The sequence below is a fragment of the Notolabrus celidotus genome, chromosome 19 (genome assembly GCF_009762535.1).
Source record: "Notolabrus celidotus isolate fNotCel1 chromosome 19, fNotCel1.pri, whole genome shotgun sequence".
NCBI lineage: Eukaryota > Metazoa > Chordata > Actinopteri > Labriformes > Labridae > Notolabrus > Notolabrus celidotus.
The window spans coordinates 7,858,063-7,881,636 of record NC_048290.1 but is presented as its reverse complement, the minus strand read 5'-3'; the positions used below and the strand labels follow the sequence as shown (position 1 = coordinate 7,881,636).

General features: G+C 40.0%; 2 protein-coding genes across 9 annotated transcripts in view; both read right to left on the bottom strand.

The window, feature by feature from the left end:
- Positions 1-11,619, bottom strand: part of cdk5rap2 (CDK5 regulatory subunit associated protein 2) — a 40,509-nt gene extending 28,890 nt beyond the window's left edge. For all 8 annotated transcript variants that reach the window (XM_034709252.1, XM_034709255.1, XM_034709257.1 and 5 more), the window contains exons 1-8: positions 11,414-11,619; positions 5,850-5,905; positions 3,170-3,231; positions 2,283-2,393; positions 1,704-1,780; positions 1,449-1,572; positions 961-1,133; positions 726-873 (exon numbers count right to left, since the gene is read on the bottom strand). In XM_034709252.1, the coding sequence (XP_034565143.1) occupies positions 726-873; positions 961-1,133; positions 1,449-1,572; positions 1,704-1,780; positions 2,283-2,393; positions 3,170-3,231; positions 5,850-5,905; positions 11,414-11,466 (804 nt within the window). In that variant the 5' untranslated portion in view covers positions 11,467-11,619. The remainder of the gene's footprint in view (positions 1-725; positions 874-960; positions 1,134-1,448; positions 1,573-1,703; positions 1,781-2,282; positions 2,394-3,169; positions 3,232-5,849; positions 5,906-11,413) is intronic.
- Positions 11,620-15,514: 3,895 nt separating this feature from the next.
- Positions 15,515-23,574, bottom strand: part of col27a1a (collagen, type XXVII, alpha 1a) — a 115,136-nt gene continuing 107,076 nt past the window's right edge. The window contains exons 45-64 of the mRNA XM_034709115.1: positions 23,448-23,504; positions 22,734-22,787; positions 22,594-22,647; positions 22,414-22,467; positions 21,845-21,898; positions 21,525-21,632; positions 21,138-21,245; positions 20,918-21,025; positions 20,728-20,781; positions 20,416-20,478; positions 20,273-20,326; positions 20,162-20,197; positions 20,034-20,051; positions 19,884-19,919; positions 19,764-19,790; positions 19,591-19,641; positions 19,335-19,509; positions 19,146-19,255; positions 18,813-19,028; positions 15,515-17,946 (exon numbers count right to left, since the gene is read on the bottom strand). Of these exons, the coding sequence (XP_034565006.1) occupies positions 17,800-17,946; positions 18,813-19,028; positions 19,146-19,255; positions 19,335-19,509; positions 19,591-19,641; positions 19,764-19,790; positions 19,884-19,919; positions 20,034-20,051; positions 20,162-20,197; positions 20,273-20,326; positions 20,416-20,478; positions 20,728-20,781; positions 20,918-21,025; positions 21,138-21,245; positions 21,525-21,632; positions 21,845-21,898; positions 22,414-22,467; positions 22,594-22,647; positions 22,734-22,787; positions 23,448-23,504 (1,584 nt within the window). The 3' untranslated portion in view covers positions 15,515-17,799. The remainder of the gene's footprint in view (positions 17,947-18,812; positions 19,029-19,145; positions 19,256-19,334; positions 19,510-19,590; positions 19,642-19,763; positions 19,791-19,883; positions 19,920-20,033; positions 20,052-20,161; positions 20,198-20,272; positions 20,327-20,415; positions 20,479-20,727; positions 20,782-20,917; positions 21,026-21,137; positions 21,246-21,524; positions 21,633-21,844; positions 21,899-22,413; positions 22,468-22,593; positions 22,648-22,733; positions 22,788-23,447; positions 23,505-23,574) is intronic.

Here is a 23,574-nt window from a genome sequence, read left to right as displayed (position 1 = left end):
AACAGTGAAATGTTAATTATGGACTTTGTAATTAATAAATCGCAATCACATTTCAATCCCATTGCACTACAAGGAGATGCACTGTTACCCTATCTTTAGATGGCTAGTAATAACTTCCATATTTTAATTGAACCCTGCTTTCACCTTTTTAAGTGTTAATTCTCATACCAGCCTTCTTCACTAATGTGATCACTGTGATGCCCTGCTTGCCTCAGTAGTAAGCAGCTACATATTTCTCCTCATATCAATTTTCACAGCATGTGAGACTTTGTTTTTTTTTCAGCACTTGAGACACAAGTGAAGAAGGTTTGTCGTAAAGGATGTAGCAGAATTACTGACAAGTGTGATCATCAGGACTTTGTAACATCTTAAAACAGCAACTGTAGGTTTACATTGAACACAAAAGGTTGCAGGTTGAATGTGAGGATGTCTCTGTACGTGTGTTAATGCGTTTCACAGTAGAGCTTGTATGTAGACCTTCCTTCTGATCAGTATGGGAGGAGTAGCATCAAAGCGAGACTAACACTAAATTGACTGTGGACGGTTGTTATTATATCTGATGGATGAAAACATTAGAACCAAAGAAAATGACTAATAGTATGTGTTTTCACCATAACTACAAAGCAGCTGTGGATGACTGTATGATTAGTGATGCATGATTAACCTCTGCTCATTTTTTTACGCAGTATTTTCAGTTGAATTCAAGGCATCAATTTGAGTCATACCTCTAGTTCCTGATCTTTCTTAGTGACGAGATCAGAAAGCTGTTGAAGACGCTCAGCTGACGGTGCATCTGTCTCTTGGTCTGCACCTTTCCTCTGCTGCATCACGGCTTCCTGGTTCTGCACAGTGATCGTGAGCTGCTCGATGATCCTGATGTGAGCAATGCGAGAAAATAATTAGAAAACACTGAGCAGAAAAATCCACAGATGTGCCTGGGGTTCTGTCTGAGGCCCTTACCGGTCTTTCTCCTGCAGAGCCTGCTGCAGGTCTTGGACTGGGCTGGGGACAGGGGGGAAAGTGCACGGTGGACCCAAGGCCTGAATTTGTCTCTCCATGTTGAGACTCTTGAGCTTCTCCTGCTCAGCGATGGTTGCCATCTTCTCAACCTCTTCCTCTGCTGTTTGTAGACTCTGACATGAGGCAGGGACCACAGTAAGACCAAAAACCAAAGCAAGAAACATCAATCCAACTTCATGCTCTACTGCAGACAGGATAAGTAAATCCTGCATCGGAAGATGTTTTGCAAATCCTTCCTCTGTGGTGTTTATTCTACCTCTAAATACAGGGGACTGGGTTACCATGATTTTTTCAGAGCGAGATGCAGCATTTCTTTGAGGTTTAGGCAGAAAATTACAGCTCACACAAGTTTTTCCAAAGCTGCCTCAAGTAACTAGCAATTAGAGAGTAACTTAAAAGGTGTTAAATGACTGAAATATTTTTATTACTTCTTCTAGGTCAGCTATCCTCTTGCTGAATGCGTCTCTAAGTGCGTCGATGTCTCTCTGAGCCTGCTCTCTCACGCGTTGTGGTTCACCTGATTCCCGCCCAGCTAGACTCTCCAACGCTTTCCTGAGGAACATTCACAGGAAAGATGTGTTTGATCTGTTTTTACCAACAAGGGTCTTGTTTTGTGTCACCAAACATGAATTTACAGACACTGTGCTTGAGAAAAGTAGGCCTGTGTGGTGGATTCTACTCACGATGCAGACACAAGAAGCTCCTGTTTCTCTGCTAGTTCTCTCTTCATAGACTCCAGCTCCACCTTCAGCTCAATGTTCTATAAGGAGACAACAAGAGGTCATTACAGGACTAATTACACAGCTTGAGTAACCACGAGAACACTGGCACACACAATAAGAAAAGAGGATTGTTGTTGGACAGTTACATGGTTCATATGTGGCCATATTAACAAATCTTCTGCTTATCTTGGGACGTGTAACTAAAGATAACGTTCTTAAATGGCACCTCATTTCTTATGGCAAAAAACAGAAAAACACAAGAGGCCTTTACAAGACCAGGAGATTCCAAAGCTCTTACATCTCAATGAGAAAGAAAAGGGGGGAAAAAAAGAGAACAAGGAAAAGGCGAGACAGCTGTTTAAAGATCAGGATTTTGGTCGAACAAGATCCAGCTGTTGTTGCGGCTGGAGCTGCGATCCCTGTGATCTCATTCAGACCCAGTAGGAAACACTGAGTCACATGAACATGAAGACGCTGAGGGGGCCAAATAAATGCATGACAGCAAAATACACAGTTTGCAAGTTAAAGAGAATAGCACACCGTTTTGAATATGTCCTCGGTGGAGTCGTCACATTTCTGCTGCATGCGCTCCTCCATGAAGTAAATGCGCAGCTTCAGGTTAAAGTTCTCTTTCTTCAGGGCTGTGATTTGCTGCGGATGATTGAGAGAAAGATTTTATCAAGCAGGGAAATAATTGAAAAACGAACAACAAATGACAGAAATGTTGTCTTAGTTTTTTGTCTATGCATGGCCTAACATTAAATCCACTGGACTTGTGCTCAATGCAAAAAAAAAACCCAAGTAAAAAATGCAGTTTGGCTGTGGGAAAACCAGGACAGTGTGTTTATATAACAGAAAAGGAGCATGTGTATGGATAATGTTGAAATGAAGGGAGGCCTTTATGCTTGTGTGCCAGTGTTTCTGTGCAAATGTGTGTGAAGTAGACTGTGCATCATTGTGCTGCAGGCTCACAGCATCATACATCTGGTAAAGGGGGGGGTTGGGTTGGGTTGGCTGTCAAAGGGGAGGAGGTAGAAGTCTGGGCCTTCCAGAAGAAGAAAAAAAAAACCTCTAATCATGCAGCAGGGCCAAAAAAATCTGAGCGTGCATTCCACACAAATGCTGAAATATAGACTTCAGGGCATCTCTATCCTCCTACACACACCTCATCACTACATCTCCATACATGGGCAGTGAGGCTTGATTTCTGTCAGACTGAGGATGAAGTTGTATAAATTGTAATAGCCTGTTTGGTGTGTCAGAGTAAAGTGGACTGCATGACCTCATGCTGAAAAGCTGTGTTTCACTTTATTAAGAATTAATCGCATCAGGGAATAAAACCATCACAGCTTTGATTGGACGATCCAAGAGGTATTGTGTAACTTATCACAACAACACTTTAGGAATCATCAATCCATTCAACTCACATTCTCATAGTCCTTCATGGTGAGAGCTTTGATCGGGGACATCTTTTCAGGGAAGGATGGAGCTGTAAAACAAGAAACATTTACTCATTTGAGTCGAAACTGCACAAAAACCACAACAGTTTGCTGAAAAGAGTGACTCTGAGGATGATTTCAGGAGAGTGGTTGCTTTAGAGAGAGAAAGAGAAAGAGAAAGAGAAAGAAGACATGTTTTTCTCTGCAGAGGCATCAAAGGTGAGACAGCTTTCTGAAAAGAGCGACTCTGATGATGATTTCAGGAGAGTGGTTACTTTAGAGAGGAAAAGAGAAAGAGAAAGCAGTCATGTTTTTCTCTGCAGAGGCATCAGAGGTGAGACAGCTTTCTAGAGTGTCCCTGTTAAGACCGGTTGAATCTGCCCACACACACACACAGCTGATCATGTAACACTCGTCAACAAAGTATTTCACAACACCGACTCCTGATTAGTAGTTCGATGGCCTGGCGGGAAGAGCTCCATCACCTGTCAGGCTTGTATGGTTTCTTATTTACTTTAAATTTAAACCAGAGTTGTTGTTTTTGTCCAAGTAACATTTTAGATATACACACATCTTCAATATTAACATGTGACACTCATTTGAACTCTACATGTAGTTTCTGAAAGGATCATTATGGAGGAATGGGAGCAAGCAAAAGTCAGAGACGTGTATCAACAGCTGCAGCTGATTCCACCATGGGTTGCCAGTTATGCTACTTTGATCTGATTCCTACAATCAAAGTACCAGATTGGTCAAATACTAGGCAACCCCGATTAACATGTAAGGTAGAAATGTAATGTAATAACATAATAACATTAATAGCATGAAAATGAAGAAAACCTGTAGTTCATTAGTCATTAGGTCATCCATCTCAGTCAGAAAAACACTTGTATATGGCCTCTAAAGCAATCTCCAGTGCTTTTAGTTGGATGACAGCTCTGGTGATCTGTTTGTCAGTAACACACTCACACAGTCTCTTGTCAGTCTCTTGGAAACGACCAATTTGAGCATCATAGTAAGATTTTTTGTGACGGCTAACATTTTTGGGCCCATCATCTCTGGACATTACACCCTGTGACACTATCATCCAGTTCAGTGAGAGCTGTTTCATGTCTTTGCTACATGTATAACCTTAATCTTTATCTTAACATCATAACTCCACTTGATTTGTGAGTCAACCTGGCTTATTTTGGAGCCTAGACTATTGCTGTGTCTCTCCATCTTTCGTTCCCTGGACAGTGTTGTTGTGAGTGAGAGCTGCTCTCAGGCATGAGTGGTACACTTAATATACAGATAAGTAGTGCTGTCTACTATTGTGCAAGATTGTTGGCACTCAAAAGTCTAGATGCTAACCTGGGATGCTCCCAATTTGTAGATGTATTCAAGGAAATAAAACGTATATTTATTTTATTTTAAACGTTATGTTTGGTACGATATGAATGTTTGTTTTCAGCCGGTACTGTGCAAATATATTTTTTTCAAATAAAATCACTGAAGTTGTACTGAAGAGTAACTACATGGAGGAAAATAGACCCGAGGATTAGCCTTTTTTTTGGGGGGGGGGGGTATTTCTGCTTTTATTAGATAGGACAGCTGGGAGCTCCTTGGGGTGTGCAACAGTACCCCAAGGATAAGCTACAATAGGCTAAATTTTTTAATCCCAGTATTAAAGGAGGAGTAGCTAACTTAATTAGCTAGCTATCACAGAAAGAAACACCTTTTAATATAAATAAACATATCTTACACTCAACAAGATCTCATAATTATTGTGTATGTCAACATATAGTTTGATACTTGTATTAAAACTATATAGTAGTAATAATAATAATAACTATTATTATCATATTATTATTATTATTATTATTGCTATTATAGTATAATAATGATAGTAATGATAATACTATTCATATTTTATAATTTATAATAATAATATATAATTTGCATTATTATTTAACAATAATAATAATAATAAACAATAAGAATAATTACATATGTTAGTTTTAATAATAATAATAATAATAATCATAATCATAATAAACTTTATTTATATAGCACTTTACTTAAATTTAAAAAGTGCTTCACGACAAAAAATGCAGAAAATTACAAAGCATATAAAAACGGGGGAAGACGGGGAGGGGGGAAATATATATATATATATATATATATATATATATATATATATATATCATTAATATCAAATTCTCCATTACTTCTCTATAAGAAAAAAAATCATGCTTTCTGCCATCAATAATGTTGCATATCACAAACCTTTATTTTGGTCGTGTTTCTATCGAATATTTTTCTAAGAATAATTTTACATTCTATGTGAAGACTACTCATAGTTGCGCAGCTCTCAGTGTTTTGTTTAGATGTCTCTCTTTATCCACATGGTCCACCTGACAGAGCACCACAGATGCTGACCTACATCTATACACTGTTTACCGCCTGGCATGTGTTGTTCCAGCACTCCATATATTGTTGGCAACACCACAGGAGTCTGACAATACATTACAAAGGGGATTAGCTAATTAACCACATCCAGCTAATCCCTCAGCACAACTGTGGTGAGATGAATGTGGGAGGTCACAGCAACGATTCAGCAGCGGGATTAATTAATACACGGGGGAGATGAAACCCTGGCGAGGGAAAGAACGAGAAGACGTCTTACCTGTCATGCTGTCTGTAGAGAAATCCCCAGCATTCATGGAGTCTGGCAGTCTGCAGCTGGGGACAGAGACATTCTGTTAGCGACTCCAAAAGCATCACTACAGATTTATGGAACTGGATCCGTTTCAAGTCCACTGTATTCAACTAATTTCTAATATCACTCCTCCTCCTACACACATACACTGATTTTCACTGCATGAACAACACAAATGTGCTGTGTTTATGTATTACTCACGCTGGCCAGATCCACTGAGCCTGAAGAACGCTCCATAAATAGCTTAAGAATGACTCTCCGCTTCATTTACATCCACTCGGGCAGAAACACTGTCAATGTGTGCGTGTGTGTGTGTGTGTTTGTGAGTGAGAGTGCGTGTGACCATGTGCCAGTGGCAGCCTAGCTCTCATGTTCAGACAGACAAGACAGGAGGAGGGAGGGAGGGAGGGAGGAAGGGACAGAGAGAGCAGTGGACGGGGAGGGCTTTCTTTGGGGGGACAAGTGGGCCACTGTGGCTCTGATCAGCAAAGCATCACACAGAGATGGGACAGCAAGGGGGAACTCACAGACACTACACAATGCACCAAACATCAGCATCACACATCTGGATCACAACCATGATACCAAAGGAACCAGGGTTTATACTAACACTTGCAAATGTAGAAGCGTTGTCTACTAAGCATCACGGTAAATTCCTCCTGACAGATGTGATGTAGAAAGGGAACTGATGCATGAACAAAAACATGAGCTACTTCCCTCCAAGCCCTTGTGAACCTTCACCCTTGTGTCTAATAATATATATTTTCAAGCATTGCATAACAACCTCCCGTCCCTCCTCAGGCAGTCGAAGCACAGCCACTCTGCTGCATCCCTCTATGTTCCTCAGAAACATCAAGCATGACTTGCTTATAGTTTTGCATGTCTACATGCTTCTTAGAGATGCACCAAGCAGCAGCTGAACATTGGTATCAGCTGATATCTGCCCTGTTGACAGACATCGACCCATTAATAAGTAATGTGCCGCTGACCAATATAGCCAATGTTGATTATGCTGCATCACTCTAATGCTGACAGCTGATTCAGGGAAGAGGGTCTCTATTGGGCAGAGGAAGTCACCTGTTGTACAACTTCAACATTTCAAGAGGAGGAAGTATGAGCAACAATCTAACAGGGATGAGTGAAGATTTTTCAAATATTCAAAAAGTTGTTTGTTAAATAATAAAAAATCAAACTCACAGTTGATGCGATTATCATATCTTAAAAGGTACATGTGTGGAAAATGAGAATATTTAGTTATATCCATCGACTGTATAATACATAGCTGAGTCTCTGGGATGTCACACATTGGTGTCTGAAGCAGAGTTGTGAAGCGTATTGTCAGTGGTTGCCATATTGGAAATGCTGACTCACCCTAACTTTCAGTCAACCTAACAAGAGGCAAGGAGGGAGGGGCAAGGATTTCCACATTTTCAATTTATTTGAATATTCTTTCACATGGTAAAAATCGAAGTGACAGCGAATATTTTCTCATTTTAAAAGTCAAATTTTCCAGCATTTTCACACGTGCCTGGTTGTAATTCCTGCCAGGCGATGGCTATAGAGCATCTAAAAGCTGTTTGCTAACTGCATTAAATAGTGGGGATGGGCAATGATTTGCTAACTGCATTAGCAAACAGAAGAAGAAGAATGCTAACTGCATTAAAGCTGGGGTTGGCAGTCTCGGAAAACTAGCATGAATTTGAATGTAGCATTTCCTCAGGACTCCGTCTAGGCTGATTGGTTGGTGTTTTCCCAGGTTTACTCTGGCTGTAGATAGCAGCTTTTCTTCGCTCTTTTTTAAGAACACATTATGTATTGATTGCCATCAGGACATAAAGATCATTTCAACCAGTATAACAAAAAGTGTATCTAAATCTGACTACCAACCCCAGCTTTAAATAACAAAAGAAGAAGAAAACATTTGCAACAGTTGCAGCAATTTTGTCCATTTCTGAATCTCATACTACTACACATGTGTTTCCAGAGACTGAGCATGGCTGTAAAATGTAAACATACACGCCATGCCGTGTCACAGAAACACAGACATAAAGCTCGCTGTCAGTGCCCGCTACTTGCAGCACCTCGTCCTGCTGCTTGTTAATGCGACCGCCACACAAACGGGCCGTTAACAGGACGTGTGTGTGTTGGTTTTTGTGAGGGGGATTATTTGAATAACCGTTGAATAGATGCCAATGATTATCGAATAGTAGTTTGGCTTGCTATGCCCATCCCAAGAGGCAAGGAGGTGGAGATGAGGTGGGTCTTTAGACTCATTGCTAACAGCTACTGGGTGCCTGCCTATCAGTCAAGTATGCTGTGTCATTAATTAGGCAAAACTTGTACGGTTAATATCTACAAAAATAAGGAGTTATTTGGGGAAATAAGTAGGGGTTACAGTTAAAGATTATAGTTCATGGGACTGATAACCTTATAATACTTCAAATCCAGTAGTCAGGTGAGTTATCTCTGAAAATTGCACATCTTTACAGTGCATTAAGGAATAAACAAGTCGTACAAGCACTCAGGTTTTTTCAATTCGGAAAAACAAGCAGCAGTTATTGGCAGGACATTAAGTTGTGACAAAAAAAGCAGAGAGGGTAAGACACACCTGCAGCGGTGCCAATGTAGCATGCTTTTTAACTAATCAACCTTATTGGCTACATTACTACACGCAGGATATTCTTAACTTTAACTCTAATTTATTTGGAGAACAAGAAACTTCAGGAAAAGAAAAAGAAGGGGAGGAAAACTGCACAGAACGCAACAGGGCTTGCCTACCATAGTTAGCATAACCACCTGTTCACTATACATTGTACTTTACATAAAACACCAATTAACTGTGTAGAATAAGAACACAATACTGGATGCATTACACAAACCTGTCTTGATCCCCTTTGTTCTGTAACACTTCTTTCTCCACACTCTCTGACTTTGTAGATCTCTTTATAAATAGCCTTCCTTTACAGCTTCTATAACTTAAACCCTAATGACACTGCTGCCACCTATATGTGCATTTTGCTTTGACACCCAACACTAAAAACATTAGTAAACCAACAAGAAACAACATAAATGTTCTTGCAATGGTAGAAAGAAGATCTTGTACTGATTCAGTTTCACAACAATGAATCACAGGGTTTGTGTTTAGGATTTCAGACTGTGATCAACAACAAAAAGAATACTTATGAAATGAGTATCAAAGGAAGTGGTGGTCTAACATCTTCTGCAACTAAATTTGAGAAACATGAATAATATGAGTAGCAAAAGCACAATACTCCTCAACAAAACACTCAAAGTCAGTAAATATGTGTTGAAAAGTGTTGCACCACTGAGGTTTCACGTGCCAAACAACCTCTTCCTGTGCTAATGGGGAGGAAGCACTGTACAACAAGAGATGTGAGAATAAAAGCACACAAAAAAACAAACATTTGAAACAACTCCCATGGAAACAGACACAAATTAACCTGTGCCGCAAAGATTAGATAACAATACAACACTGTCTGTCTGAGTTTTATACAGTTTAGTCAGTGCTGCTTTTGTAGTAACCCCCTGTGGAAACAATGTTAAGAGTCTGTAAACAGTGACTTCCTCTTTTCAGCTGCTAGTCACAATATGAAACAGCTAAGGAGTTAAAACTATAGAGAAGCCGAACCAGGTTTCTGAATTAACTCATAAGTAATACACACCACACATATCAGCTAACATCTTAAGTTTCTGAGGCACGCTTGCCACCTGTATGACCGCTGTGTTACAGACAGGACAGGACACAATAAATAAAAGCAGGGACACAATAAACTTCAACTTGAGATGCTAGTAGTAGAGCAAAAGGAGCTACAGACAACAGCACTACTTGCAGAGGTAATAATGCACAGCACACCTACCACGTTCAAACTCTCCTCTGGTGCCTTGGAGAGCACAAAACAAAAACAAGAATCACTTTAAGTCCACATTATGAGCACAGGTCTTCCCTTCAGCCCGTCTGAACCCGCTTTAAAAGAAGTGTCTCTGATATTTCCGCTTTCCTTCACTCACTGAATGACAGGTTGAGAAGCCAACCTACCGACCGCAGTGATATCACAGCAACATCCAATGAGCTGAACATGATTTATAACGGAGCAGAGTGTCTACATGAGACTTACTGAATCCATGCTCTTTAGGTTTGTCAGTGAAGAGTAGGTCATTTGAGGGTTTTAGTCTCCATACGCAAGACTTAAGTCCCCTCAGTAGTAGGTTACTCAGACCTTGCTAAAAACTGCTCATTTGTTTTTTTAATTTTACAACTTATCAAAAAATAAGCTGTTTTTGTAAGACCATGTATCTGTTGATAAAAAATACAGTGTCCTTCATCTTAAGTCATGTTTCAAAACTTCTTAATCTTAAATCGGTCTCCTATTTTGGGGTCAAGGGGCATTTGAATTACTGTAGGTTTGAAAGCTATTTCTTATAAAAGCCAAAATTCAATACATAAGCAAGGTAATGTGTATTATTCCAGTCATAAATAACATAGAGGTTGTTAAATGCAGGCAAAGCATGTTATGTCCAAAGCTATCTCAAAACGACCTGTCAAAAAGGCGTTAGCTACTTATTTACTACAACTAAAATAAGGTTATATCAAGTTTATTGTTAATAAAAATAAATGTCAAAACACAAACCAATCTTGCAAAGACATCTAACACATATATAATGCCGAAATGTATACATATATTGACATGTCTGAACATCCAATGAGCTCAATATGATTTATAACGGAGCAGAGTGTCTTCATTGGACTTACTGAATCCATGCTCTGTAGGTTTGTCAGTGAAGAGTAGGTCATTTGAGGGTTTTAGTCTCCATACGCAAGACTTAATCTTAAATCGGTGTCCTATTTTGGGGTCAAGGGACATTTGAATTACTGTAGGTTTGACTTTTTGGTTAAGCTATTTCTTTTAAAAGCCAAAATTCAATACATAAGTAAGGTCATGTGCATTATTCCAGTCATAAATAACATTATTCCAGTATAACATAGAGGTTGTTAAATGCAGGCAAAGCATGTTATGTCAAAAGCTATCTCAAAACGACCTGTCAAAAAGGCGTTAGCTACTCCTTTACTACTATTAAAATAAGGTTATATCAAGTTTATTGTTAATAAAGTAAATGTCAAAACACAAACCAATATTGCAAAGACATCTAACACATATATAAAGCCGAAATGTATACATATTGACATGTCTGAACATCCAAAAGTCAATGACCTACTAACCTACCATAAGAAAACAAACAAGACTCATTTCTTTTGACACACAACACAATAAGACCTAATGTAATATGTTTTAACTTTGTTTTAATAGCTTCTAATTGTCTCCTTAACACGATTCGGCTCAGTTTTAATGCTATTTTAGGGACATAACTTGAGTGTTTTGTCCAGTAAATAGTCAGTACCCATGCGGCGGTGGCTATGTCCTGGTTTCGGATTAGTGTCCCAGCTCTAACGTACAGCAGCAGTCCTTGTTAAGTGCTAGCGGTAGCTCACTAGCTCCCGTTAGTGGGCTTACCTTCCGTTGATGTCAACGGGCAGCGTCAAATCGTCCCCCACGACAGAGTCCATGATGATGGCTTAATTATTCTGTGTTCTCTGAAGAAGAAGAAGACATTTTACGGTGTAGACATGGTACAAAGTTCGAAAAGTGGGACGAGATTCAAAATAGTCCAAGCTACCGCCATCATGATATGGTAAACGTCACCATTGTGCACGTTGGAAAATGGTGATGCCTTCAAGCTGTGTGGGAAATTTTCAACTTCACTTATGACACCCCTTTGTAGCATTGTGTTTTTCTGATTTAAAGTCACAACAACATCGCGTTTGTGTCATACATGTGTAAGCCCACGTTTATTATTGGTTCAATTTGATGCCTTCTCATAAGTTAGCCTTCACCAGGGGATTATAGTCCCATACAAACACTGAGTAAATTCATTGAACAAATCAATGACTGGACGAGCCAGAACTTTCTTCAGTTAAACAAAGAAAAAACTGAAATGATTGTTTTTGGAGCGAAGGAAGAAAGGTTAAAAGTTACTGCTCAGCTCCATTCTGCACAGATGAAATGTTCAAACCAAGCCAGAAACCTTGGTGTAGTCATAGACTCAGACCTTAATTTCAGCAGCCACATTAAGACAATTACAAAGTCAGCCTATTATCACCTTAAGAATATATCAAGGATTAAAGGACTTATGTCTCAACAGGATGCAGAAAAACTCATCCATGCATTTATCTTTAGCAGATTAGACTACTGTAACGGTGTCTTTATAGGACTCCCTAAAAAGTCCATCAGACGGCTGCAGCTCATACAGAATGCTGCTGCTCGAGTCCTAACATGGACCAAAAAAGTAGACCACATCACTCCAGTTCTTAGATCTCTACACTGGCTTCCTGTCTGTCCCATGTGTCTGTCAGAGAATAGACTTTAAAATCCTGCTGATGGTTTATAAATCACTGAAAGGTTTAGGCCCAAAATACATTGCTGATCTGCTGCTACTTTATGAACCACCTCGACCTCTGAGGTCACCAGGTACTGGTCTGCTTTCAGTCTCTAGAGTCAGAATGAAACATGGTGAAGCAGCGTTCAGTCATTATGCACCACATATCTGGAACACACTCCCTGAAAGCTGTAGGTCCGCTCCAACTCTCACCTCTTTTAAATCAAAGATTAAGACTTTTTTTATTTGCCACTGCCTTCCTATCTTAGCTTATTTTAACTCACTTTAAATTAAAATTTTAATGTAATTTTCCTTTTCTTTTCTGTTGTATTATATTTGTAATTTTAATTATGTTCTTTTATGCTTGTCTGAATGTTTCCAATGCTTTTGATCTTTTAATGTAAAGCACATTGAGTTGCCCTCGTGTTATGAAATGCGCTATACAAATAAAGCTGCCTTGCCTTGCCTTGCCTTTGTGAATTTACGATTGAGAATTTCCGAGTTTCCACAAACGCAGCATGGGAGTGCAAGGATACTGGGACAAAACGATTGGCCAAAACAAACACTCAAGGGAGGTACATAGAAACTCAAAATAAAACGCTGTTGGATGAGGAGTGACTTCCAAACCCGGGTCACGTCTCCTGACAACACCTTTTTCTCTTCCTTATTAACGGACCAAAGAGTCCATGACACATTCGTCTCCATAGCAAAAATACAGTAACACGAGCTTTACATAAAGTGAAGAGCCTATATCTGTGATGTATCTTGATCGGGTCCTGACATTTTTTGGCAGTGTCATCTATAATCTATGTGTCATGAAAACATTCATTATAGAATAGGCTTAAACACAAGTTAACCTTGGTGGGTGTGTTGCAATTTGGCATAAACAGCACTCTCTTTAGTGGAATAATTATAAACCGTGGAGAAACAGTCTTATGACCACTATCTCATCCTTTTATTACCCACTTGGCTATTTTCAGGAGCGGATCAGATGGTCAGGGTAATAATCATGTATCCACACAACAGCAGCGACATCTAGAGTTTATTTAAGCCAGTCGCACAATCAAATTTGAAGTTGAGGATTTTCAACCCTGGACCAGCACTGAAATCATACTGGACAAGAGCCAGTTCAAGCCTACATCATTAGGCCTGGCAGATAAGGCATACTTGGAGCAGGCCTTGTGATGTGTGAGCATCAGGAGTTTCATTTCAGTGTTGTGGTCGGTTTTTATGCATCACTTTGTCATGACATTCACTTTGTTTTTGTGCAGCAAAGCATGTGAACATAACCATCATGGAGCTAACACTTTGGTTTGTCTGGAAGCAAAGGTTTTATTGGGGACCCATTCAATAATCCCGTGATCCAATGAAAGGAAAACCACTGGGTCCTGAGACTTACTATAAACCATAGTAACATCTCTGCACATGTTAATTTAGATTTTCAATTGAAAGATGGGAAAATGTATTCAGCATTAAAGTGTATTCAAATTTGCAAGTGCACTGAGGCCCCCCACTCTAACCCACCCCAGTACTCATGTCCCTAAAAATGTTGCCCAAGCACCCTCATGGATCACCCTTTAACAAATAAATATAAAAAAATACCCTCTCTAGTGTCCTGTCACAGGAAACATGAAAAAATAAAAACCCCAGATAGCCATTGAGTGGATAATACATAATATGTCGCCCTCTTGAGTATACAAATAAGAAGTGTCCTCTGGATGTGCTCAAAGTGGAATCATAACAGTATAAAACATTTAAAAAATCCAGTTGAAAGTGCCATCAGGATTGACTTGGGATATTTAATTTACCTCTACTTACACTTTAGCATAAACCCTCTGATACCTCCTGCCTCTTCCTACAAATATTATGAAATGTAACTTTTTGATACTCAATAAGAGCTTATAGAGTAAAAACAATCTTGAAACTATCACCAATTCCTAGTTTGCATTGTCATTATCATTTTTAATATTTTTGGGCATTTTTGCCTTTAAGGGACAGGACAGCTGAAGAGAGACAGGAAATGTGCAGATGAGCAGAGGGGCTACAGGGGGGCACCAAAGTGCAAACAAACAGAAAGTTCCTCACAGGAGCTTTAACAGGTGCGTGTTAATACGGACTAACGGGGGCAAGTATACGAGACAACTATCAACAGTAAGTGTAAAGGCTGGTTTATACTTCTGCATCGCCCAGGACAGCAAGGGCTGACACGGACATGAGCACTACATACTTGTGCGGCGATGTGACCCTTACACGCATGACTTCTCCGCCAAAACACTTGAGGGCAGAGTGGTCTCTCTGATAGTCGGGTCGCTTGTTTCCGACCCCGCTCCATTATCTGTTTACTTTTTCACAGCGATTCAGAGCATATTATGATACATGTTGTTGTTTATCATACAGCAATGACTACAGGAAGAATAGAGAGGAAATGTCGGAAGAGATGCATTTCACGGCCGATGTGCGGCTGATGAGCGGGGATCTCGGAAGTGCTGTAAAAGTGGGAAACACAATGCCGCCAAGCAGACCAATCACAGGGCTTGCGGTTCGAATCGATTCGATGTGTAGTTACATTTTGAAGGAGGTGCTCGTCAGCTACGTGCCTAGGCCTCTGCGTAGGTATGGGAGCTACACAGACCTACGGGGTAGACTACACCGTCGATTCGACGCAGAAGGATAAATCATGCTTTAGTTGAAAGCAGGATAATCATAATTTACACAGGATAAAATCAGTTCACTTTGTCCACAGGGGGGCACCAAAATCTACACCCAGAAAGTTCCTCACAGGAGCTTTAACAGGGGCATGTTAATAGGGACTGCCAGGGGGTAGTGTACAAGACAACTGTAGGAATATGGTAAAATGGACTATGTTGGGGCTTTCTCTAGCCTTCTGACCACTCAAAGTGCCTTCACACATTCATCAATACACACCATATTCATGCACTGATAGCAGAGGTTGCTATCTACGGCTCCCATCAGTATTAAGAAATACCTTATGCCCACTGTCTTCTCTGAGTGCCCCTCAGCATGTGAACAGTAGGACCTGGGACTGAACCCCTGACCCTCTGATTGAGCGATGACTGACTCTACCACTGAGCCTCTGCTGCCCCTCAGTGTCAGCAACGGATCCTTTCCATCTTAGTTGATCATCGTTAATTTTGAAGCCATAAAAATTCCTCAACACAAAAATTGAAAGTATTTATTGAACAAATTTGACATTGAACAATGTAGAAACAGTCTACAGATAAAGAATGCTTGCACCAGAAATAGTCTTATTCAGAGTTCGATGACTTGACTGTATTTGGCTGATGTTTCCAAACAGGCTTTAATGATAAACTTGTGTAAAAATGTGAGGTATTCTTAGCTCATTTTACTGTCTGCAACAAAAAGACAGAAACAGTTTTCACATACTTTCATAATTCTTTGAAACACAAGTTATAGTATAACACAGAATCCTGATACAGTACATGGTTGGTTATCATAGAGGAAAAAAACAACAGAAATAACAAAAATTAAAAAAATAAAAGATAATTAACATTGCAATAAATTTGTTCTCCGGAGCCCCAAATTTACACATAAAAAATCTATAAACTCCAAGACCAGTTGGGCAAACTGATATATAAAGATGTCAGAAAGAGTAATATTGCTTCAACCAACAAAAAATTGCTCAGTCAGCAACCACGTTACAAACATTAAATAATATTAAATAAGAGAGAGGGGATCCACTGTATACAGCAAGGTTTGCAGAATTATACACACTTGTGTCCAGCTACAATAAAGAAACTTTTTATTAAATCAAAACTATCTCCACTATTTGTGTTTCTAACAAATATTACATACAGCTGTAGGGGGCTTTGTACAGAGAAAAATACACTTTTATTATTAGAGGAAAATAAGCTATAAATCCTGTGATTTAAACTCAAAAGAAGGAATCTTTTTAAAATGTTTATAGCTATTTCTTGAAATATAAGAATTGTGACCAACCTCTTTTAGAAATGCAGCATTAACAAAAGCTGGTACTATAACGGTTGTAGTTCTAGATGGGGTATTATTAGCATTGTAGTGCATTTTGAAAGCTATGGCAAAATGTTATATGAACTTTAGAATCTTATCTAGGCTAGCATGCACTATAAACACAAGAATATTTCAGCAAAGTGGTGTAATTACAGCACTATGGTTAGCACCTTGAATAATTTACTTAGCACCATGCATTAGAGAGAGGATGAGACAGAAGTTGGGAGTTTTATTCTGATTCCTGCACCCTTTCTCCTCTCTCCTGTGGCTCAGTTCTCCTCTAAGGAATACCTGTACCTGCTGTACCTGTAACTGTCAGGGTGAAAAAAAACAGAGACTCCTGGTCCCATTTAGCGGTGAGTAAATAATACCCTCCTATCTCTATTTATTAATATAGAAGCAAGGAATATGCCTGATTTCCTACTCCACAGTTGTAGAGAAATGAATAAAACACTACTGAGAACTAGAGCTCCATAAGGTTTTTACTCCAAAACTGTAGGTACTCCTCCTAATTATCAGTGGCATCTATTCAATAACGTATAATAATAAGTAAAGCAGTAAGTATATAACAATTTGAGTGTCCACTTGGACGGCTCGTTTGCATCAGCTTTGTCTTTAGATGTCATTACTAACAGTTTGTCCCTGCTTTTCCCACATTAGGGTGGAACTGAATGCCACGATTCCCCATTTGGAGCACCAGTAAATACAGATGTTCTTTTTTTTATTTTAAAGAGTCCGCCTTAGGATTAATTCACCTGGCAGGATCACAATGAGATGAGCACCAAAAACAGGGCAATTAAAACGGTAACACCACTGAAAAATCCTTCCATATAAGTTTAAAATATCAAATTATCTTCTCATTTTCTATTGCACTTGAAGATTATTTCTTTTTACATAAGATATACATGTATAAAAGTTAGAAATAATAATAAGTATACATATATATGTACATTTAACTGATCCCAATTACTTTATTTCTTATTGTTTAACAGAATTAAGTTCCTGGTATTTCCACAGAAACTACACACAGTATACAGACTGTATACAGTTAGAAAAATAAGTTACGTCAATGTCCGCTGATTGGTCTCCCTTCACTTATAAATGTCCCAGAGAGACTGTGTGGCAAAGAGCCTTTTTTCTTCAAGCGGATGTACATGTGGAGATCCTTCTTGAGGAGCTTGAAGAAGCTTTTACCGTGTGAAGAAGCTATTAGTGCAAGAACTCCCCTGCTCCTCCAAAGCTCTTCTTTCCTCCTCCCCCTCACCTCCCTGTGCCTGCTCCCTCTGTCTGCAGTCCAATGGGAGTTTGGCAGAGTGTCGCAGGATCTGTTTGGAGGGAGGCTTGTACTCACTTGTTTTGTCATGGATTAGGGGAGGCGGGTCTGATCCCCACACCTGCACAACCACCTGCAGGGGTCATGATCCATCCTTCTTGTTCAAGGATTTGTACTTAAAACTCACAGGAAGCATACTTGGCCTACTTCTAGGTGGTAATGTGAGCCAGGGGTACTATTGGGGAGGTTATAGATGTCGACCACAGGGAGCAGGGTGGGGTCCAGGGAGTGGAATACAAAATGGGTCTGATGCCAGCGGCCATCTTTTACCTGAAACCAAGAAACACAAAATATTATACCTTACTGACAAGAACTAAGACAGGAAATACATTTATCTCATATTACTTATTCGCTCTGGCTCCTTACAGAATCTCAGATAGAATTTAAAATCCTCCTTCTCACATACAAAGCTAGTCAAACACTATCATATCCCAGAGCCCATAGTGCCTACTTAACATTGTATCCTCAGAAAACTGGCCTGCTTAAGGTCCCTTAAATCTTTATGAGTATTATGGGAGGCAGAGCCTTCAATTATCAGGCCCTTCTCCTTTGGAATCATGAACCAGTTAATGTCATGGAGGCAGACACCCTCTCTACTTTTATCTAGCTGATAGTTAGGGCGGGCTTAGGCTTGTCTTGGATTTGCCTTTTTATGCACTGCTTAGAATGCCATGGTACATGTAGTTGATGTTATTAATCACATTCCAACTATTTTTATTTGCATTACTGCAAAAAATAATCTGTTACTTTTTTGTTGTCTGCACTTCTTCTTGTCTGTCCGTCTGTCTGTCTGTCTGTCACTAACCCTATTCTTTTTCGGTAGGTAGCAGCAGATGGTTATCTTTAACTAAATCTAGTCCTGCTCAAGGTTTCTTCCTGTAAAAAAGGATGCTTTTGCCTTACCAAGTGGTTGTTAATGGATGAACTGATGTTGGGTCATTGTAAATAATACACCAGAGTACAGTCTATGTCTGCTTTTTATGTAAACCTGTTATGATTTTATTCTTAGTTTGCTGCTTTGTAAATAAAAATGGTTGCTTGACTGCCTGTTTGTTTCATCTAAGACATGGGAGTGCAAAAAGTCCAAAAATAAGGAGAAATATCGACTTGATTGAGTGAAATCATGTCCGTCATACCCAGCAGGAGTCCTCTATGACCTCAGGCTCGAGCTCTCCTCCCACTTCGAACACCTCCCCGCTCCAGGCCTTGAATTTCACAGACTGGGCATCCGGCTCATCTTCAGCCGTCCTCCACACTGAGACGTTCAGGCAGTGGATGATGACGTGCTGCACTGCCTCTGAGCTCAGCAGGTGCAGGAAGTTCATCTGGACACGTCCGACGCTCATCGTTGGCTGCTCAAACAGGCAGAACAAGTATCAGTTAACAGGTCTGCTTTGTGATACCTGTGTCTTATTCACCATCTTTACATTTTTTCATCTCTGGAAGTGATTGTGTTTTGTCTTATATACCTTGGATGCTGTTACTGGTTTAAGGCAGGTCTGCCCCCCTCCAGTGAAGTTGCAGGAGACCTCAATTTTATCCGACGAGCAGCCCAGGTTAGGGTCAATCCAATAAGTGCCTAATATCAACACAAGTTAGAAAATGAGTCTTTGAAACATGAAATTACTCTCAATCTCTGTCCTCCAAACAGCACGCACCATCGTTCAACTTCTGTTCACAGCTGTGCAGGTCCCTGCAAATGCGGGCGGGGTTGTCCCGGGTGCCCAGTGGGTTCTTCAGGCTCTGGATCAGGTTACTGAGGTAGTGGAGGGTCTTAAAAATCTCTGCGCCCTGGTCCAGCATCGGCAGGTCCATCACTGGCTTATTCAGAGACTGAGAGGAACATACCGACACGGTCAGAAGCAGATTCAACATTTCATAATCAGAGGTTTGTTTTGAGTTAGACTCACTAACCTCAGTCCTGAGAGGGGTGTGTGAGTCCATGAACAATACACCATCTTCTCTCTGCATCAAAACAAAAAATGGAACATTTTTTTAATCAGTGCTATCTTATCTTCCTTTTGTACTGTATCTTGACTCATTTATTTACTGGATGTGATATAACGGGAAAATATAATGTGACTTACAAATGATAGAGGGACACTTGGGGGACCCTAAGAGGAAAAATACACATGTAGTCAAAAAAAATCAAAGTAATTCTAACACCATGTTTGACCAATAAAGTCTATAAAGTTGTGAAAACTTACTGGAAGTCCTGGGGGTCCACGAGGTCCAGGAGATCCCTATTCAAAAGACAAACATGCTTTATAAGTTTAAATCTTGTCCATCAAGTGTTGGGGGTAAAATACAAATAACCTCTGACCTCAGAAAAATAAAGGCTCAGTATTCAAACATACCTTTGGGCCTTGCAATCCCTGTTCAGAGAGAGAAAAGTCAGATTTAGTTGATTTAAAAAGTAATGTTTAGTTGTTTTTAGTACTTCAGAGTAAAAAAAATGGAAAGAAATGATGATGGGAAAACTTACGGTCTCTCCACGGTTTCCCTTCTCCCCTCTGGGACCCTGTAAAGAGACACAGAGTCAGTCTTCTGTGGAGTAACAGTAAGGAGAAACTTATTCAATTAGAAGAATACTTACAGCACTGCCATTAGGACCAATGATTCCTACAGGACCAGCAACTCCTCCCCTGCCCTGATGGAGAGAAAAAGGTTAGCACAAGAAATAATAACAGGCTTTGTGCATTTAGTCAGTACAACCTTGATGATTCAGTTTCTACTTACCATCCCTCCCTGTGGCCCTTTTGGTCCCTGTATGCCCTTTGGCCCAAAGTCTCCAGGGGGTCCCTGAAAACAGCAGAGGTAAGTATTTATACACTGTCTATGAATATGCACTTTATACATGTGTTCAAACGGTGCTATCTGACATTTTGCAAAATTTCCCCACAAACCAGGTGCTACAGTATCTCTAACTACAATTATAACGTCTGGTATCCAGTCTAAAATATCTGTATCTATGGTGAAATGTGATGTGCACTCCACTTTTACAGTTATATATTTTTTTGAAGATATGAGGCTGTTTGGCTGCAGACATACCCTTGGTCCAAAATCTCCCAGAATCCCTGGAAACCCAGGTCCTCCTGGATCACCCTGAGCAAAAAGAAAGGAAACAAACAAACACAATCATCATGAAACATGTCACTGCATCATATCAGTCAAGGTTCTGGTCAGTCATTGAATTTATTACACGTGTTTGATTGTGTGTGTATCTGTGGGTGACACTCACAGTTTGTCCTTTAGGTCCTTGGTCTCCCTGTAGCCCTGGCAGTCCCATCCCACCTCTGAAGCCTCTTTTCCCTGGAGGTCCACTCTGGCCGCGGAGACCCTGCTCACCCTGGATGGATGAATAAATGATCAAATGAGTGATTTTGGTAAACCTAGCTCACTTACTAGCATGTCACTGCAGTTGGTTTTATGTTGTTGAAGCGTTACTCTTTTCCTTTTACCTTTGGTCCAAAGCCCCCCTGATCTCCTGGGAGCCCTGTCACGCCAGTTTTACCCCGTGAGCCAGATTTGCCAGATTGACCAAACTCCCCGTCGTCACCGTGCTCTCCCTGAAAACAAACCATGAAAGAAAAAAATGAATCTCGATTGGAAGAGTATCTTTATCCTAAGAGAAATGTGGTCTTTAAATATTATTAACAGATAACCGATCAGCCTTCAAATTAGTTTAATGCATGTAATGTAATGTACCATACCGTATCATATCATATGGTATGGTATAGTGACTCCTTGTATCATATCTTATAGTATCGTATCACATCAATAGTATCGCGCGGTATTGTATTTTGGTATGTAAGGACATAAACAAGAGATGCATTTGTGTGTCTCACCGGCATTCCTTTACTGCCATCCTTTCCTGGAGTTCCATCCTGCCCAGGAACACCCTCCTGTCCCTCTCGACCCACCACACCTTTGGGACCAGGTGGACCACCACCACCCTGATGAGAAGAGGACTTATTAGCAATCTAGATGTGTCACTGGCTTTTTGTCACCCAACATCACTCAAGTGATTTGGAACAATCGCTCCCCCCTTATGGAGGTTAATCTACTGATGCCTATGTCTCGAGTATTGTAGTCAGGAATACTATTTTTTAAAGAATGAAGTGTGAAAAAAGAACAAATGCAGATGTATGGACAGTTGTGGACTTACCTCTGTTCCTCGGGTTCCTTTTTGTCCTGACAGACCTTTTTTGCCTTTTTGACCCTTTAGAAACAGAAGAAGTTTGAAGGTAAAGTTGTATTAACATTGACTATAAATGTCCTAAATATACAGATTGTGCATTGATTCTAAGAGGAAAAGGGAAACATTTAATCTTGTACTAGTGATTAGCATGGCAGCTCTTTCTCAAGCAAAAAAGCAGATGTGTTGTATCATGCTGATTAAAGTAGTCAAATATGTTTCTGTTGGTTTTCTGCAATATTAGCTAACCCTGCTTATGCCCTGCTATTGTTGTTGTTGATATTTTAGTTCTTAAAGTGGTGGAATTTGTCAATAATGCTATTTGTTTTGGCGTCATTTGCCCTGGCATTCAGCTTACACCACACAAAAAATTGGGCATCCTGTATAATAATCTCTAATAGGTGTTTAGACTAAAGCTAATATGATTCAGACAATAACAGTAATGTTTTCTCATTTTTAGCAAATCAAAAATCATGCAGAGGAAGATTCAGACTCCCCCACAGACATATGTTAGATGTTTTTGTTTTTCACATCCTTACCTGGTCTCCCTTGGTTCCTTTGGGTCCTTGTTGCCCTCGAGGTCCAGTCTGTCCCTGAAATTGGCGGTTAGGTTAATGAAAGCATATAAAGACAGCCTGTGTGTGCATGCCTGCAGGTTGTTTGTGCAGGCTTAATGACAGCACTGTGTGTAGAGAGATCACAGGTTTTTTTACACTCACAGGTAGTCCAGGGGCTCCAGGCCTGCCTCTCGCTCCATCCACGCCAATTTGACCCTAGAACAAAGTGACAGAGTATGAATATCAAAAAGTCAAATATTAAAACAAAACAGTCTAGAATCCCCTGGTGTGATTGTACGTACTATGTATCCTGGATCTCCTGATTCCCCTCTCTCCCCCCTGTCACCAACAGGACCCTGATGGAATAAGAGTTCAATTAAAAAAATCGAAATTTCTTTGATTAAAATATTCAGCCCCTACAGCACATTCAACATAGGATTATAAAATTTGGCGGGTATATGTGTGATGCTAAGACCAACACAAAAGTCTCTTGGGCCCATACTGTAAACCAAACAGGAAGTCAGTCATTTTTAATATTTTGTTTACAAATATGGGTAAAAAAGGCTTTCAACAAGGGTGTTTCTAGGATTAACTCTTCCAAGAGCCTTGATCACACTTGGATTTTACTCCTCCTACAGTGTTAATCCAATCCACACCACATTTTCATTTCTGCCAGAAGACACTTTTGGAAAACAGAGTTTTTGACCTTTCATACAAAACTCAAAGGGCATGACTCTGGCAGCTTGTCATAGTTCAATGTTTCACTAACAGGAAGTTCCTGTAACTCATAAATAAAGGGAACAAGCTGCCTCAAACTTTACTTTCTATGTAAGATTAGTCCCTTGTTGAAAACATCCTTATGCCATTGCTGCATCTTTGTCATAGCGCCATCTACTGATAAGAGGCAGGGAGCCTTGTGTCACATGATTCAGAAAGATAGCAAAGAAGTCAGATTTTCCCCCCCAAAGCTGACAAACACTTAAAGACAGGAGAAAAGAAAGCCAGGTGGGACTTACGATGTCACCTTGAGGACCAGGAGGACCCTCTACTTTCCCATCATCTCCCTGCTCGCCCTGCAGATGCAAATAATGCAGAGAGAATTTAAAATACAAGACAACAGCTGTGAAGATGCTTCTTTTATAT